At 36.9% G+C, this 19,270-nt stretch overlaps 1 protein-coding gene across 2 annotated transcripts; it reads right to left on the reverse strand.

Moving 5' to 3' along the window:
• Positions 1–1,433: 1,433 nt before the first annotated feature.
• On the reverse strand, positions 1,434–19,035 carry apip (APAF1 interacting protein). Of its 2 annotated transcripts, none has more exons than XM_014993429.2 (8): positions 18,941–19,035; positions 13,722–13,790; positions 8,870–8,970; positions 7,325–7,373; positions 7,102–7,219; positions 5,166–5,301; positions 2,060–2,227; positions 1,434–1,915 (listed from the first exon to the last, which is right to left on the reverse strand). In XM_014993429.2, the coding sequence occupies exons 1-8, from the start codon at positions 18,947–18,949 to the stop codon at positions 1,816–1,818; spliced, it is 750 nt and encodes a 249-aa protein (XP_014848915.1). In that variant the 5' UTR covers positions 18,950–19,035; the 3' UTR covers positions 1,434–1,815. The 2 variants fall into 2 exon arrangements, with proteins under 2 accessions (XP_014848915.1, XP_014848917.1); XM_014993431.2 differs by having other exon boundaries at positions 18,873–19,003.
• Between the last annotated feature and the right edge of the window lie 235 nt (positions 19,036–19,270).

The following is a 19,270-nucleotide window of genomic DNA, read 5'->3' on the forward strand; positions in this document are numbered from 1 at the left end:
ATCAATTTCATTGCAGGTTTTCTTCCTTCCTTATGTCATTTTCAGAAGCTGAAGCTGATAACCATTTTCTTTTCTTAAAATCTCTTTGTGAATATTAAACATTTAAATGTACATCCTTTAATAAAAATGTAAACATCAAATGTAAGTGATTTTAAGTTGTGTCTGGTATTAGCTGGAAAATGCCCATGATTTCCCTTCTAAAATCACTGACTCTACTAAGACTAAGAGACTGTTTATCTGTTTTACACACCTTTCCAATACTGTAACATTTTAAGCTTGAAACCACACATTAAGACTGTATTAGTGGTTTATCTTCAGAAGCAGAGTAGTGCAGCCACAGTGCAGTCAGATTCACTTTGTGCCTCAGTTTGTCTTGAGCCTCTCAATAAACCCCGCCCCCATCTTTCCTTGACTTAATGTCATGTTCAAACCAGGTCAAGTTTAGAAAAAGACATAGTGGGTCATTTTTCTACTGTCTGACAGTACCTGTCCAGCAGTCCAACTAAATCATAAGGTATCTGTGACAAAGATTTCTGTGCCAAGCTGTCCTCGTTCCATGTGTGATTGATGTGCCACAGTGTCCCTCCAGAGCTCTAATATTGTAATCTTGATGTGTCTGTAAGTAAACTTTTCATACAGGCCATAAATATTGATATAAATGCATAATAAAACAAGTATTTGGAAATACGAAATATGCAACATTTTTCAGTATTAAGACATTTTTTTACCCCCAGTCTGACATTTGAGAGTACAGAGTATTTGCATGTTTTTATTTTTTAATGCCCTTAATATGAATATACTTTTAAACTACCCAAAAAAATCTAAAACTTTTTTTTTTTCCTAGATACTTGTGATGTTCACACGGTCTTTTTCATTGTTTGGGAGATGATTTATCTGAATTGTTCATTAGGAGGTGAGCAATCTTGGCAGCACAAAAAAAAGAATTTTATTTTGTTTCACTTCCCCCACCACCACCACTCTAATAAGCCTGCAGCACATTTGACAGCGCTCTGTTTTGAGTGAGTAAAGTTGTGGAAGCGCTGGGATAGTGGCAGCAAAGGGAGCTTGTTAAAAAAATGACAGCTCTGCCTTTCATGAGAAATAAGTGTGCACACAACTGAACGCATGCTGTGCGAGGATCTACAGGCACTGTACAAGTTTTGCGCTAAACATGCTTCCCTGCTGCTGGGATGGTGGAGCGGGACTGAAAGGACGTCCACGAACTCAGCACGAGTTCTTTCGTGCCACATAAAGTTATTTTCTGTAAAAGATGTTTGACAAAATGACCACAGGCACTCAAGTGTACGCTGTGATTTTTATTCCACCAGTCAAAGTTTTGTCTCATTTGTAAATGAGTTGTTCAATATGAAATGTGGCTCACAAAAATGAAAGGGACAGATAAGTAAACAAAAAAAAAATCATCAAGTCACAACTGACATCTCATGTTTTATTCGCTGAGGCAAAAGAAGTTAAAAGTATTACAGATTAAGTGAGATCTGTGCTCTAGTTCTCTCTGACATACAGAAATTCCTTGATTTCAGTGCAGCCAGGCTTGAACAGAAAGGCATTTGAACCTGAGGACATTGGTTTGACAGCTACTCTCTTGTGAGTTGTCCCACAGTGCTTTACAGTGTACCTGCAGCTACCTCCAGATTGCAGGCATTCGATCTTCAACCCCGAATTTGCCCTCGCCATCACATTTCATCCATTTTGAGGCGGACTGCCGTGAAAGGCAAATGATTACAATCTGCTCCCCTGATTGAACTCGGCTAACCTTTCTGTAACAAATGTCTCAAAAATAAGCACCAGTAAATGTCACACTATTCCCTTTTCTTCCACTGGAAGGGCTGAGGGGTCCAAACCGCACTGCTTCATCTGGACAGCAATATCAAACAGGTAATCATAGCATTCACACCTGTAAAACACAATGATTTAGGGAAATAATTAACATAAAAAGCAGAATGTCAATGTGTTTGCTTAACTATAATAAAACAAATATATTGTATATGCTAGGTTAGATTTATTAGGGATACACTTGCTGGAAAAAATAAATGCTCACATTGTTTTTGCTTTTTCCCAAGACTCTCCCCAAACATAGACACCATGCCGGCGAACAAGAACTGCGCATGAGTCCGGGTATTCTTCCATCGCTCGGGCCATCCTGTCTTTCAAGTCCTTCTCCTCTGGTGTGTTTTCAATAATAGGAACTACCAGCATGTCATCATACCTACAAAAGCCAAGTATAAAAAAACAAAAAGGCACAAATTATTGAAACCTTCTGAAGCTGTACATTTTATAGCAAGAATCTCAGTCCCTAGAAAAGCATCATCACACCTTGAAATGTTCCACATCGCAGGCTGTTACAACCACAAACTTCAATACACTTATAAAAATCTGAAAAGAGCAAAGTGTGTTGCTATTTAGCCTCTTTGAATCTGATATTCCTGATTAAAATTAAGTCTATATTTCTTCAGGAACCACCTCATTTCTAAATAGAGAAGCAACTGCATATAGTCTAATGTCTATACACATAAAGCTGTTCTGGGAAAGCCTCAGAGGTTTGTTAGAAAAAAAAGTACGAATGAACAATGAATCATGAAGACCAGGAAACACACCAGAGAGGACTGAGGAAAAGTCCTGGGTACATCAGCAGGGTCAAGTCATAAAACATTCTCCCAAACTGTGCTAATTAGAAGACAAACCTAGAAGAAAACCTGTTAAAGAGAAATGTAGTTGCACAAAGTTTTGACTCAGGGGAGCTGGATATAAATGTCCGTTACACTTTTCAGAATCTTTAATAAAATTTCAAAAACTGAGCATTGTTATGCTACGGCCTCAAAATTATTACTTTGTTTGGCCAAGCACATAAAGTACATGAAACCTTTTGGTCTGTGACATGACAAGATGTAAGAAAGCTAAAGGGCATGAACTTTTTTACAATCCACTGTTAACTACCATAACGTTTCTTTGATACAAACATATAATTCTGGCTTTGCACTTAAATAGTCATTAGAAATATTGTCGAGAAAAGTCGAGATCATCCCACTTCCCCATGCTGGAGATTTTAGTTTAATAGTGACAATAAATAAAGTTATCTTTGAAATTAATTACACAGGTGACATCAGACCCAACAGTAGAGTCAGATTGTAATCAAATGAATCTGGTTGTGTGTGTTGTTATTGCGTCCTGCATACTTTGCTTTAATTCTTCTTTTTTCTATCTGATCATAAAACAAATCATAGTCAGATAGAGTTTCATGAAAGAGGAAGTAAGCTTCCAGCAGGTTTCCTGAAGAAAGAGGAAAAAAGCTTCCAGCCTGCAAAAGTATAATAGTTTAGACTATTCCTTGTTTCAAAGGATTAAAGGTTTAAAGAATAAAATCTAAACATTTTGAGTAATTTGATAAGACCCAAATTAAAATATATTAATATTGGGTTATTTATAAGAATACTTACACTTGTGGAAATACTTACAAGTAAAACAAGTAACAGTAATTTTGGTATTAAATAATTAGAATAACGGAGTATTCTTGGTTTCTTTTCAGAACATCATCTGTAAAAACTCACATTATGGTTATAATGAGAGTAACTAACAGAGTGGGTCTAGGTATTATGGTTATCATAATATTATATATGAATGTTGAATCAAAGAGAGAAACTAAAAGGTTTTAAATCTGATTTTGACATTTGAACTTGAGATGGTGTAAAAGGTGTAACTGTAATTAAAGATCACCAATGTTGTGTTGGTGAAAGGTCAGGGAAAGCAGAACAGATAACAAGAGCCTGAGAGGAATGAGTAATCTTGTACTTTTGATTTCTCTTGATTGAAAGAATGATTCATTATAAGAGAAGTGTTAATTAGACGTAAAAGCAGTCTAATATAGAAGGTCTTATTCATATATGCCGATTTATTTGACATATGATCTGATTTCATCTGACATGTATTTCAGGTATTTCGATTTTGGTTGACATGTTATGGGTTTAACTAATTATGCGGTGTCTATATTTCAGTGGAATGATTTTTAGTAATCAAATGCTAATTTTTGGGTATTGGAAATATAAATCAGATTAGAGTTAAAGTAAAAGAGGCTTTTTGGGTGAGACATGCTGACTGTTGACAAGCAGAGTAAAAACATTAAAAAGAGAAGAATAAACTAGAGGTGTGCCGATCGATCGGCCACCGATCATAATCGGCCGATTTCCGTGAAAAAGTGTATGATCGGTGATCGCCGATCACACAAACCGATCACCTGCATCTCATTTCGCAGCCTGCCTGTGCAGCTGGTCTCCTCTTTCCTTCACACCGCGTAAACGCGCAGCAAGAAATCCTAACAAATTGATGTGAAACTATAACGCACTGACTGAATGGGGAAGTTTGTGTCTTGCAGCGGAAAATTGAAGCACGTCAAAATGCATCAACACGACAAATCTAATATGGCATAAAAACAATGCTATACTTGACAGAGTTTGGCTACATCGAGGCTCACTGCAGTAAAAAAGACATATGGAGTGATCAGACAGCAATATATATCTCTCTTTTCCTGTGTTGTCTGCTGCATTTTTCGTTTCAGGCAATAAGTGAAGCAAAACAATAATTTTCATTATGTTTAAGACAAAACAAATTGGATAGTTGAGTATTTTGCTTTGGTTAAAATCTTCGTAAAGATAAACTAACTGTGGAAAACCACAACATGGACATTTCAGAAGCAGTGCAGACAAGTCTTAAATGTTAACAAATCCAATCAACCATCAGATGAGTGCGCGTCAGGTTCACTGGGAAAAATAATGGCAAGACGGGGCCATGTAAGCACACTGTCAGAGAAAATTCTGGCAAACACTTATTATGGGGAAATAGTATGTGCATGCAGTGAATCAGATGTACGATGATTTATGCCTTTCCCAGGAGTGGTGAAGGACAAAAGCCAAGTCTGTTGATTTGAAAAAGCAAAAAAAAAAAAGCAGCATAACCAGAGGAGGGTGAAAGTTTCCACCATAAAATTTCACAGCGGATGAACCTGCTTCAGAGCAACACATTGATAAATTAACTTCGGAGGGCAAGTTTTCATTTAAATTACAAATGTTTGCCGATGAGCCAAATGTTTCTCTTTTACCAGGAGATTAAACCTTTCTCCTGACTTTACTAATGCTTGCTGCTTGATTACATACCGATAGTTTGTGCCTGAGGTGCCCTTACGAATCCCCTTTATCATCTCTTGGTGTGTTATCCTGAATTCTTTGCCAGGATACAGCAGTGTTGTCATGACAGCAGCCTTGGAGTGGGTGTGTATAACTGCCTGTGCCCCTGAGTTTTAGCAAAGGGAAAAACAATTTCAGGTTTTTAAGTGTTGTACTCCCATACACTCTTAAATATTATTTATGGTCCAGCTTAAGGAATATAGTATAATACATGGTGAAATATGAAAGAAAAAAACTAAATTGTATATGACTTGTTGTTAATGACTGACCATCAATTTGAAGTGAGAGATTTTTTGAAATACTGACCATTGTTGACTTTGCCTTTATTAGTGGACATTATTTAATGTTTTAATGGTTTTTTTATGAAAACTGCAGCATTTCTTAAAATCACAACTTCCACATGTAAGATATGTGAGATTAACTTATGGTCTTATTAGGCATTTCCTGGAGATTTTTGCTAGCTATCATATGATTATCATGCAGGTTAGCTGTGGGCAAGATAACCGCTTCTAAATTCCCTGTTTTTCCCAAAAAGTTCTGAAGCAAAGCAAAGACACAGCTGGGAAAGGGAAAGGATAAGTGATACAAGCAAGTGGTAGGGAAACTTAAGCAACATGTCTTCAAGCATGAACATTGTTGCTACAAGTTCAGTCTAAAATGAACCAGCAAAAAAAGGATCTAAAACCAGTCTGACTCAAACTCCCTGCAGCACATTTCATTTATCTGATCATTAAGTCTTGAATACATTAAGCTGACATAGTGCTGTAATAAATAGGCGACTTTGTAACAACTTCCATTCACCTCATCTGATGTGATTTTATTTTCAGTGGATATTGGACATAATTTGATATGAGATTCTAATTGCATTATAATCTTGGTTAAACTAAACCCTGTTTTGCGATGTCACAGCATTTGTACAAAACTTGAAAATAAAAATGTATAACACAATCTTTTTAGTAAAACTGAAAATGACAATATTATTCATACCAATAAAAACATCTAAATTTATCTGACATATATTTTGAGCATGGGTAATTAGCCATGATATCTGCTCAGGTAGCCAGCATGTAGTTGGTTTTTTAACAGATCTGCTGCTCATGGCTTACCACTGTAGTTTTAAAAACAGTGATATGTGAGGTCTTTTAATCTTCTTACCATCTGAAACATTTTCAAGAGCTGACTTTGTTTTGTTTTTTTTTGTTACAAAGAAAAAGCGTAGTACCCTTCATTTTGCCAGCTGACAGGCAGTGCTACATTACTCTATGCTCCATATAACCAGAGAAAACTGATCACTGGAAATTTCTCTGGCATCTCATTAAAAGTAAGAAAAGCTGGAAAGAAAGTTGGAACTAACACTTTAAAGCTTTTATATACTTCAATAACTCCAACTAGCTCTTGTTATATTATCATAAATAATATAACAGTGAGGGACAAACAACTCATTGCAACACACAGCTCCCATTCAAAAGAACTCTTTATGCACAAAATATTAGATCAATACAACTTTCACCTACCATATTTTCACTTACAAATGAAGCCCTGCATGTGTTTGCTATAGACCCTAACCTTTAGGATTAAATCTATAACAAGCTTTAAAGAAAATTCATAAAATTTGAATCTCCAGTTTCATTCTCTTCTTAAAGTATGCTGTCTTTTGGTAAGAAAAAAAAAAAGAATAAGATGGCCACTGACAAACTCAAATTGCAGTTCAGACACCGACAGGTCCATTCCTCACACCCTATAATTTAAATTCTCCTCCAGTCTTTTGCTGAAGTTTAAAGTTTATGGAACTTTAAAATGAATGATTGCACTCAAAATGGATGACTTGTAACGTTCATATTAAAAGGTGCAGATGGGTAGAAACAGGTTAGCATAAGTGTGACGCCATGTGTGAGGAGTGACTAACCTCTCATGGTGTAGGCGTTCATAAAAAGTGGCGTACACTGGCTTTTCTTCAACTCCTTCCAAGCAGGAGGACAACTGATATCTCTCTCTTCTGCATCACACACAAACATATCTTCTGGCTGAATACAACCAGAGATAAAGCATGAGAAACAGCCACAGAGTTACTGAGAAATGTGAGTCATCTTTATTGTGAACACTTTATAGTTAGGTTGAAAACTACTCACCTGTATTCTCTCCTTCTGAACGCCTGATGGTGCAATGTAGATCTGATCACTGTGAGTTATAGAGATGTGGTTATAAATTATTGTCAGGAGAAGAAAGAAAAAGCTGCAACATTGCCAAGAGCATGAAGTTTTCTTTGAACTAAGCTTGTGTTTTCCCTGCCTTGTAAAAAAAATGCCATCATAAAACGTGGGGGGAAAAAAATCCCCCATTACAAACCCCACATCCTAAATTATGTTAACTCTCGCTTCTCTGTTACATTAGATTTGAATTTCTGTCAACAACTGACATAGAAGGTAAATATGATTACTATGCATGTCAACAGATCTTATTCTCCCACTACTGCAATGAATTTGCTGCGGAAATTCATATTACGCAGGCTCGGTGGCAGCATCTAATAGAAGAGAGTCTGCAATGAAATGTAAATAAATGCAGAACTTCAGCATTAAATCGAAGGTGTTAGATGATCCTCTCTAAATATTTGGAATAATCTTGTTGTAGAGTGTTAACGTTTCCAAATAGAATGCAAAGGATGAAGCTATTGTGGTGAAGTCTATCGAGCAAACGTGTCCAGAGAAAGAGGCATTTTATTGATTTTGATAGGATGGTTTGACAAGGTAGCCTTAGTCTGTGACTCATTTCTGAGTCAAACCAAAACTGCAGCCGGGGGATTGAAACTTAAAATTCAGGCCTGCACTCACATTACAAAAGAAAAAAGCATTTTCTTTATATCATCCTATAACATTAGGATAATATCCACTCAATTGCTTGATCAATTTAACCTCTGCTTGCAAAAATCTTGTTTGCGTTACCTGAAGGAATCCAATTGTTTATCATCTGAAAACACAATGAGGAGATAATAAATGTTGGGCCCAGACTCATTCTTTAAAGGCAGTGTTATTTCAAATTTAGATTTTTTTTAAGAGGTTGAAAAAACAGCCTCTGCAAAGGGTCTATGCTGCAGAGCGACGAGGAATTTTGTATGGGAATCTCGGGCATAGTCATTAAACAAGATGAAAGGGAAATTCTTCTTTGACTCATTTTAGCGTTTCAGTGTTTTTCTGTCTGACTGAAATACCAATGCACATGGAGCAGCAGTCAGTGAGTCTTATTTAGCTTATTGGAGGTTTCATCATGATCCCTTGTTGACTTCAATAAACGTCTGCAATTCTACATTTCAAACAGAGATTTGCTAATGGGCGGTACTTTCTTTGTAGCAGCCAAAACCACAGATTTCATTCAAGTAAGTAATAACCTGTCAAAGCCTTCAATTTCAATTCCAGTTTGTTGTAACAGAATTGTTGCCTTTACCTTCAATTTGCAAAGACTGCCTTGACCTCCTACTGAACTTTATACAGCTAATTCATAAAAAGAACTTGATATTTGGCACTGTTGGGCATTTGCTACAAGTTATATGACATCAGAACAGGAGGGCAGATGAAAGAAATTTTCTTAATTAAAGTAGATGGAATAGACAATCACAGACGGACGACAAAGAATAAAAATAAACCCACATTACTCAGCGGCAAATATATCCATATACGAACCCTCGTCTCAAACTGATCCCACCACCAGTCCCTGTCACCCATCCAAGCTGGTAGAAGAGCCGGCATAACTCGGGAATAAGAACACGGGGATGCTCCTTCTCCTGCAACACACACACACACACACACACACACACACACACAAAACCACTCACTAAGGAATAAGGGAATTATGGTTGAACAATGTCATTTCAGAGGTGCCATAACAGCAGAAATGGGAGCAATAACATATAAAATATTTTTATAAGTTGTTTTTATAGACAAATAACACATTCCAAAGAAATAGTATTATGTATTTTCCAGGCACAGAGTGCCATTTAATAGCACAATCCAGCAACTATTACATTTAATTTAGAGAGTAAATCAAAACATTGTTTTTGTCAGTTTCACTTTATTTATTTTTAAATTGACTGTTATACTCCTAATTCCAGTGACTGAACAAAATAAAGTTCTGTTTTTACATGCTTGACCAAGCTTTTGAAGTAATTGGTGCATTTAAGTCGATTCAGCACCATTTTTCTGTATCTGATCAGTATTGGTCAATGCTAAATCTCAGATATCTGTATTGGTATCAGAAGTGAAAAAAATGGAACAGGTCAGCCTTACTTCCATTGTAATAAAAATCCTATAATCAAACATGACTTAAAAGAAACTGGACTTTGCATTGTAACGCCTTGAAATTGGAACTCTGTTGCTTTAAGAAACTCCTGGTCTTTCAGACTCCGCCTTCAGCACGTCATCACAACAATATGTCTCCATTGAATCTTTAATATTGTTCTTAGGAGCGTTGTGCCGAGAAGGAGCTTATATGATGAGCTCGGCATATGCGCAGCTCCACCAGGTGTTTGCTGATTGCTGATGCCACTAGTCTGGAGGAGTTGAGTGGGGAGGTGTGGTCTGTGAGGCGGAAGCTTGGCTTGGAGACTGAAGCTCCAAGGAGGAGCTGTGTGGAAAAGGAGGAATGGCTGCCATGCCCACAGGTGATTAAAGGATTTCTCAAACATACATAATACCCCAACTTTACATATGACTTGATCAGTGCATATGTGATAAAGATGTCCTGAATTCTGTGCTCATAATTTATGAAAACTATATTCCAGACTAACTATGTAGAAAATGCTCCACTTTGTCTAAAAAGACAAAATAAAACATAATCTACCTTCAAGAGACACCTTTTCTCAATGAATTTAGGCATTTAGTCACAGCAGGGACAACTTGCTGAAGTCCAACTTGAGTACAAAAACAAGAAATAAAGGAGATTTAAAGGACTTTGAATAGCTAAGGCCTAACAGTCTGCTATGAGTGTTTCAAAGACTGCTGATCTGCTAGGATTTTCAGGAACATCCATCAGTGGGGTTTACAGAGAGCAATCGGAAATAGAGAAAATATCCAGTGAGTAGCATTTGTGTGAACAAAAATACCCTATTGATGTCAGAGGAGAATTAGCAGACTGGTTTGATGAGACAGAGAGGCAGCTGACCAAAACTGGACAATAACAGATTGGAAATACATCAACTTTGTTGAGTCTGGGTTTCAGTTGCGACATTCAGACAGGAAGGTCAGAATCTGGCATAAACAACATGAAAAGAAGAATCTAACATGCTCTAAATCAACAATCCAGGCTGCTGGATGTGCAAAAATGTGGAGAACATTTTCTTGGCCCACTCAGGGGTTTATTACTAATTGATAATCAATTAAACATGACAGTGTACCTACAGATTGGTGTTGAACATTTCTACTCTTTCATCTTCTAATTTATGAGATTAAACTCTTGACCAGGGGGGCCCAAAGTGAGCCCCCGAAATGATACAAATTGGTCCCATCAGTGAAGGTAGTTGGTACAGAGATTTTTTTTATTTTATTTTTAATTAGGACAAAACTATGGCTCACATCTTAAAATCTTCTTGCAAAAATGTTAGCTATAGCACAAAGTATTCATCTTTTCATAATCTAGCTTTCTGCTTTACTTTTTCATAGTAAATAATACCACATCTTTCCACTGACTAGTACACTAAAGCAGATCTTTCTTGGCACACCAAAATCTGCGTTTAATTAAATTAATAAAACTTGGCTAAATACAGTAAGTGTTTTCAAATAAAGAAACAACTAAATCATGTTTTTATTGCTGAAAATAGACACTTTTTTTGAGTTTCCTTCTATCAAGTCCAAATTAAATTAGTAAAGTGGTTCACTTTCTTTTAATATGGAAAAAATGCCAAATGTTCTAGAAGTTTTGGACTACAACCATTGACACATTTCTTTCCTACAAAAAATGATAATAATAATAATAATAATAATAATAATAATAATAATAATAATAATAATAATAATAATAATAATAAAATCGGACCATTTTATTTCAGTTGTACCTCAAGAGTAAAGTAGACACCTTTTATAACAATAAAGTCCAGATTCCGGACAAAAACAACAGATAGCTTGAAAGAGAAAAATAAATTTATTTTAGACAAAAACCAACACTGGACTGAGGAGGAGGGTTGCAGTTTCAGCTTTCAAGCATCTACAACCCTGTTTTGAAACTCATTCCAAAGAAATTACATAAGCAATACCATCATGATTCAAGTGACCAAGCACACAACCCACTCCAAACAAAAGACCCAAATGAGCCAGGTGAGGAATGAACGGGCTGTTGATTAAGGGAAATGCTTCAAGGAAGATGGGCCTCCATGTGCTTACAAAACAGCAAGTTGCTCAACTTCAAGTCTCCAGAATTGACAAAGAATCACAGACGAGTGTTGAAACATTTTCAGGAAACCCAAACAAAAGTCTGGATTCATTCAATTTAAAACTGTTTCATGTTTAAATTAATGTTCAGAACATAAAGGAAAAAAAAATCTCAATAAAGCTTTTTCTGATTTCAGTTTTTAAAATAGGTTGTATTTCTTTATTTTTTTGCCCTTTGAGAACTCCTGGTTCATGTTACAAAAAGTACTTTGAACATCCGTGCTCTAGACCTGAGGGGCCATTTGCTGTGTTTCCATTGACCATACAATTGCGCAATTTGACAAACCAAAAATAAATTTGCTGAAACTACATGTTCATTCCGAACTCTTTTTTTTTTTTTTTTGATAAAAAAAGTTTTGGCACTAGGATGAGATGTGTTGAAGCAGACAGACGTCTAAAAGTTGTATAACTCTGGCCCTTGAGGACTCGAATTACATTTGGAATTTCTGTTCTAAAACTTCCAGGAGGATAAAACACCATGTAACAAAGTTAAAATGAACTCAAACCACTTTTTTGGACACAAGGATGACTCTTCCAGTAGTATCCACATAAACAAGCCAAGATCTCATTACAGCAGAGTGCCTTTGGGATGTGGAGCAGCTGAAAAATCTGCAGAAACTCTGTGATGTTGTCACGTTAATATAGAAAAAAAAAATCTCTGACAAATGTGTCTAACACTCAACTAAATCTATAATAAAAAATGTTAATGTAGTTTTAAAGGTAAAAGAGAGCCCAACTATGCTTTATTCTTTATTGCAAAACAATAAAAAAATGGTAACCTGAATGGATTTGCAAAAAGTCACTAATAGTAAAACTTTAATCAAATTTGGAGACTGAAATCACAAGGATCTCAATTTGAGTATTTAAGATAAAAAATAAAAAAAAACCACTGATCAGAATGATTAAACTGCCTGAAAAGTTTCTAATATCTTATCTTGTCTCTTCTTACTATAATCTACATTCACAACATAAAATGTTCGTAACATAAATTAGTGCAGCTGTCTCATTTCTTAATTAGCAGTTGATGTAGTAGAGTAACACTTGTAAATACATCTCTCGACATTTGTGTGTTTGTTCCTAGAAAAAATTAACAAACTGACTACACTAAAAAATTACAGACTCATGAGACGGTTAGTGCAGCCAAGGTCAGTAAACCAGTTATTAGCAGGAAATGATTTTTTCCCCCCCTTCTCACTAGTCTTTGGCATGCACAATGTTAGTGTTGCAGTTTATGTTGAGATTTTGGCTGAGATGTGATTTTTCCTTCTTTCCTTTTTTTTAGGTAAGGTTCTTTAGAAGCTCTTATGCAATTTTGGCACCGTACTTTGAGGCGTTATCATGCTGGCATGCAGCTCTTCTGCCAAGCTTCTGCAGACTGGGAGTCATCTTGTCAGACAGAATTTTGGCATTTTCTCATGCAAACATGCAAACTGCAGTCGACTTGGCTAGAATTACTGTAGGATTAACTCCTTCAGAGCTCCCTAATAATAATATACTAAGACTGGTCACATCTGACCGAAAAATGTGTTGCGAAACTCAAATAGACTTATTTGTCTGCTTTGGAATCATGTCTACAGAGGTTGATGGTACATCCCTGACACTGAGTTAGGTGTCAAGTAAACTTGGATTTCCCCTCATAAACCTTGTGCCAATCCTGGAACACTTGCTAGCGTCTAACTTATTAGAACATAAGGCTTGTTTCTTACGGCCTGGTTTATTTTTCAGCTTTGAATGGACTATGTTTCAGCATTCTATCATCTCCTGGTATCCTTTTGTTTTTCCAGTCACTGTGATCACTTTTACCATTTCATCTTTTACTTTCTGCATGCAGGCAACACTGAAAGTAGTAGCAAGGATTTGTTGTTTAAAATTTATTTTACATCTCCACGCTGTTATTTAAAAATCACATTTGTTGTTAGTTTATAAAAGAAAATGCTCTATTTGCCTGTTTATATATATTCAGCTATAAAATAAGCTGAGACAGCATTCACCTTTTACTTGCTAAAAAGTCGACAGGATAAAAAATAAACACTTTTGTTCTTTATTCCACTCTCTATCTTCTCTTTTTATAAGCTTCAAAGCCTGTTGTGCTTATGAGTAATATTATACTTGCTTGTTTCTCTGCGGCATCTTGACACACATCTGAAGAGCCGTTGCTAGTCCCACACAAGGCCGACATCTCCTGTGAGAAAATGAGAAAACCATTAAATGCATTAGATGACAATTCAGTACCTCATTAGAAGACGTCTGTGCAATTTTTATGTCAAATAAAACAGGATTAGCACTCTTGAGTTACAAGGAAACATTGTTCTATTAAACTTAGCTTCCTGATGTCAACTAATTACCCAGTGGAAACATTTCTGTGGAAATAACAAGGAAGAGTTGGGAGGTGGAGATCTTAATTCCTTATAACTTCCTTTTGTCTTCCATCAATTTCCACTATAAGACAGAAACTGTAGTTTCGTATTAAACTGAAAGACAATTGTGCACCACTGGAAAATGCCCACTGTTATTTTGAATTAGTCTCCACAGTGAAAACTTGTACTATTTTTTTTTCTTCTAAAGAAAATATCTCATACATCATTACTATGCAAGCCTGTTTCTGCCACCTCTGGTAAAAAAAAATAAATAAATACATAAAATAATTATCTCAAAATAATGAGATGGTATCTCAAAATCAAGATCCAGGATAAAGTGGGCATCCGCTCTCGATCCGCGTTTCCCCATCAGACATGATTCCCACTGTGGCTGGTAACAGGTGGTTTGATTCTTGCACACACTTCCGACTTGATTGTTTGAAAAAAAAAACAAACAAAAAAACTTTATTTCTTGTTCAAATATCGACAACATAGTTACTAAAAATCTCTTACAACTTAGTTGAAAATGAAAGTTAACTTAATCTGACGTTTCAAGTTCAAGAAGTGGTCCAAAAATAATTTTACAAAAATCCATCATGTGTGGGTCAGGGGCAGTCAAAGTTCATTCAGTTATTCAAATATATTACTTAGAGACAAAGCATTAATATTAGAGGTGTGCCGATCGATCGGTCACCGATCATAATCGGGACGATTTTCGTGAAAAAGTGCATGATCGGTGATCGGCGATCATTGTCTCTTTTACCGATACCGATCACCTGCTTCTCATTTCGCAGCCTGCTTGTGCAGCTGGTCTCCTCTTTCCTTCACTCTGCGCAAGCGCGCAACAACAAATCCTAAGCGATGTGGAACTATAACGCACTGAGTGAATGGGGAAGTTTGCGTGTTGTGGGGAAAATTGAAGCAGGTCAAAAATGCATCAACACAACGAAGCTAATACAACATAAAAACAATGCCATACTTGACGGAGTTTGGCTACATCGAGGCTCACTGCAGTAAAAAAGACATACGGAGGATCAGATAGCAGGTAAAGCAGCGCACAGCTACAAACACTCACCCGGATTAGCATGACGGTCAGAAAGCTAAACAAATAACCCGCAAAATTATTTAAGTCTTCGAGCTGCGATGTAAGACGCTGGTTCTGCTCTCGCTGTTGAACCGCTGCTACGCTACAGGTAATAATATTTCACAGACGGAGCGCCGCTTCTGCTCCACCTGGTAGTGACTCTCACACCGAACCTGCTTAAAGCTGCAGCATCTAACCTAAAAAAAAATAAATTTTACATACGTATTAAAACTTTCGCTGTCCTAACATGAGACAGATAATCTCTAAAAAAATAATCGATCTCCTCCCTGATCTGCATAATTACTCCGCTCGGTCAGAAACAGCCAATCAGAACTAGCAGTAATCAGCTAGCCGCCATGCTATCAGGAAGTTTTCATTCAGTAACTCTGGATTGTTTATTGTAATGGATCCTGTTTTTGCCTTTGAATGTTAAGTTTTATACTTGAACTTTTTGGCAATGTTGAGAGGTTTTATTTTGGCTCTGCATTATTTAGCCTCTTCAGAGCCTTCATATGTTTTCAGTCTGTTAAAGATAGTATATCAATAACAGTACAATTTGCACAATGCCTGTTTTGTTTAGTTTTCTTCTTGGAAAAAGTTATTAAAAACAAGTGTTTGTCTAAATTAAGGTGAATTCATGGTTCCTTTTTCCACATAATGTAACCGGTAGTGTTTATGATAAAAAATAAATAAATAATAATTATGTGATCGGTATCGGTGATCGGTATCGGTGTATCGGCCCTCATGGGTGATCGGTATCGGTATCGGCAGGAAAAAACCTGATCGGCACATCCCTAATTAATATACAATGAACATACTGATTACAGTGATGATTCTTTTCATGTTGGTGTTCTTCCTTTTTTAGGTGTAATAGCTGCAAAGGAATTAGCAGTTGGTCCATATCATGTACATGGCTGGCAGTTTAAGGGGGGTACTATAAGTTGTATTCCCATTTATTGTGATTTTGTAGGAAATTATTTAAAGGTTAAAATCGGGAGATTATAAATATATAACTTCTCTGCTCTGACTTGTATGAAGTTATTTACTTTTTGTTGCAAATCTGGACTGGAATTATATATTTCTAAAACACTAAAGGATCCAAAACAGTGACCATGTATGCTTTGTTGTAAGTCTCTGTCATAGTGACTTGAGTAAAATGCAATCCAGCATTCTTCTTGCATCAGAAATGTGTGACTAATGGGAGTTTCGGTCCAACTTGGGTCCCTGTCAAACACAGGTGGAGCCCTTCAGCTATAATAAAAAGCCAGTTTTCACTTGGTGAGAATCTATTGCTTATATAGTTTTACAACTGAATTGTTTCCAACGAAAGATTTCTGACTCTACATGTCAGAACACAGACTCTTTGATGAGCCATGCCATCATTAAAGTATGCAAATCTTTATAGAGGGTGAAATGCGATCATGAGATGAAACTTTAATAAGAATATCCCAGTTTAAGGACTACCAACTGACACATACCTGAAGAGAACATGGAGCTTAATATAAATGGCTGGCATAACTAAATTCGGTCCATAAAACAAATTAACTTGCAGTAAATAAAAAGTAATTGCGTCTGATCAATCCTACCTGCTCAGGAACAGGGCGGCATGATATCAGGAAAACAAAAGCAAATATTGCTGAATATAGAACAATTATCCCACATTTCTCTCATTCCTCTCCATTACAGCGAAAGGCACAATGCCACAGAAATGCCAAAGTGTTCTGATCTTGGCAACTAAGATTCATATCTAGTGTGGGGATATGAGACTATACAAATGGCCAAATATACTAATGAAAAACACTGATTTATTTAATACAAGGCACCAGAAATATTAGTCTGCCAATATTGCATCCAAGCTGCCCTTTGTTACAGTAATATTGCGGACATTGGCGTTGCAATAATGACTGCCAATTCACTTTACTGTGCAAATATAAAAGCAATAATGTATATTATTATAAACTTATGTTTACTCCAATTTGTTACTATAAAGGGGATCCTACAACGACAGTCTGTGGATAAAAGGCCAGTTTTTCTTGGTCTTCATTGTTAGTTTTGCATTTGAATATTTTTTTTTTTTTTTCCCCCTTTTTGGTATTTTTTTTTTATATACTCTGTTTTGGTAGTTATTTTATATGCCCTCATATACTTAGAAGGTTTGCCTAAAAAGTCAGCTGCAGCTGCTGTTCTCACTAAAACATCACCCCAGTTCTAGTTCTTGGATTGGCTCTCTGTAGCTAAGTGGTTTCCAAACCTCCCCCCCCCCCCCCTATGGATTACAAATGGCTGTCTGGTTGAACCACGCTGTGAGGGGGGGGGAGAGATAGAGAGAGGATTCTTAGAGACTCCCTGTTTCTAAGAGGGGGGGGGGGATGAATGTACGTAACTGAACATAGATAACATCGGTAGCCTACAGGCTACTTGTTAAGCTTAAGGTGCTGTATTAATATTAGCTAGTCATCTTTTAGCTAACATTACCTGCATCCAACAGCTTTACTCAACTCAGTCGGTTAGTTTGGGGGAAAAACTGTGCAAAGTTCTTTGCGTTTTGCTGGTTTACTGCCGTGATTCTAACACACCTGAGTAGCTCTGCACAGTAGCAGCTGCCACACAGGTGTAAACCCAGCGCAAGCGTCGTAGCGCTCATGTTGCGTTTAAAGGCGGCTCGGAATAACAGGTTACCACATGTTAACAACGGATTAAACAGTTTTAACTGCTGATAAAAGTGGCAGAGGACACATATATGGGAAGTGTGGAAGCCTCTACTGTATCAAATTGACATAGGAATAACAGAGAGTTGGCCATTCTAAGGTAAAAACCCAGCGCATACAGCGTTCGTATTTTTTATTTTTTTTTCCATCCGGATGGCTGTCCCCCCCCCAGCAATGGCAGGGCACCCCACCTAGGGAGCGCGCCCCACAGTTTGGGAACCTCTGCTGTAGCTAATCACTGAAGGGCTTAGCACCACAATACATAAAAGATCTGTTGTTGTCATATCAACTTTCTAAAACACTCAGGTCTTCTGGTTCAAGTCTACTGTGCATCCCCAGAATCCATGTTTGCATTCTCCAAACATGGAGAGGCAGCATTTAGTTTTTCTGCTCCTTCAATCTGGAACAAACGTCCACAAACCCGTTTAAACAGTGAATTCCTACGAATGTTTTTTTTTTTTTTGTTTGTTTGTTTGTTTTGTTTTTGTGTCTTCTTTATTTTAATTTACTTAATAAACGATAGTGCATATTAACCAAGCCACCATCACCATGTAAGCATTCCAGAATGAGCAAACAAGGCTAATCTTTACCTATTGCTTTACATGTACTGTTATTTTGAATTTGCTTGTTGTAACTGTAATGTCCTATACAAATAAACTTCCCTTTCCCCAAAACAATTAAATTATGGTCACTTAACTTTTAGTACACAAAGACAATCAAACTACAATGGCTGTATTTTTGCAAAATATATCAGCAGCTAAATTAGAGCAGCTGCAAAATGGTACATGACCATAATACTTTAGGTGGCTAGGCGAAGGAGCGAAAACAAAACATACTTTTTCAATTTTTATTGAATAAGGTATTGCTCCTTCCCTAGAATTATGCTTTTAACTAATTTATGTACAAGAGCCCTGTAATATACCAGCCGGTCCCCGCTTTAAAGCAGACTTTTTGTCTTTCCACTAAGTTTGATGCTATATAGCGGCTAATAGCCGAGGCTAACATGCTGGTATTAGACGTTCGGTTACGAAACTTCATTATGACGCAGTTCACCACAGCTGCTTAGATTGTGATCCAAAATACTTTAAAAATACATCAACTGAACAATTACTTACCACAATTTGGTTTTTAATCTACGATTAAATTCACGAAGTTACAAACTGATCACAGTGACGTCATTCACCTGCGACATCCAAACATGTCGATGACGCGAGCGGTCCTCCTGTGCTACAGATTGCTTACAGGGGACGAGGTGGGGTGGTCAGTCAGTACAACTGAGGCAATCTAGCGCTCTCTTTCAACACACTCTCCCTTTTTTGTGGTGTTCCATCCCGTAGACCTCAATCTGTAACAAGGGGTGTGTTTTAGAAAACCAAAACCTGCTCCTGGGGGATACAACGAGCCTATTGCCTGATGTGAAATAAGAGATTTGACCCAGCTTCAGCTTCCATAGGATATCGCTACATCACTCCAGCCTGGTATTGTGATGCCGTATGTGTTCAGGAACAGGACT

Source organism: Poecilia mexicana, unplaced genomic scaffold (assembly GCF_051168715.1).
Source record: "Poecilia mexicana isolate PSO_F unplaced genomic scaffold, ASM5116871v1 scaffold_3, whole genome shotgun sequence".
Classification (NCBI taxonomy): domain Eukaryota; kingdom Metazoa; phylum Chordata; class Actinopteri; order Cyprinodontiformes; family Poeciliidae; genus Poecilia; species Poecilia mexicana.

Excerpts from the sequence above, each read along its gene's own strand:
- apip (XM_014993429.2), bottom strand. Across the intron at positions 7,220-7,324 it reads TTCAGAAGGAGAGAATACAG|CCAGAAGATATGTTTGTGTG; the intron begins GTGAGTAGTTTT and ends GGTTGTATTCAG. Across the intron at positions 2,228-5,165 it reads ACCTCAGGCACAAACTATCG|GTATGATGACATGCTGGTAG; the intron begins GTATGTAATCAA and ends TGGCTTTTGTAG.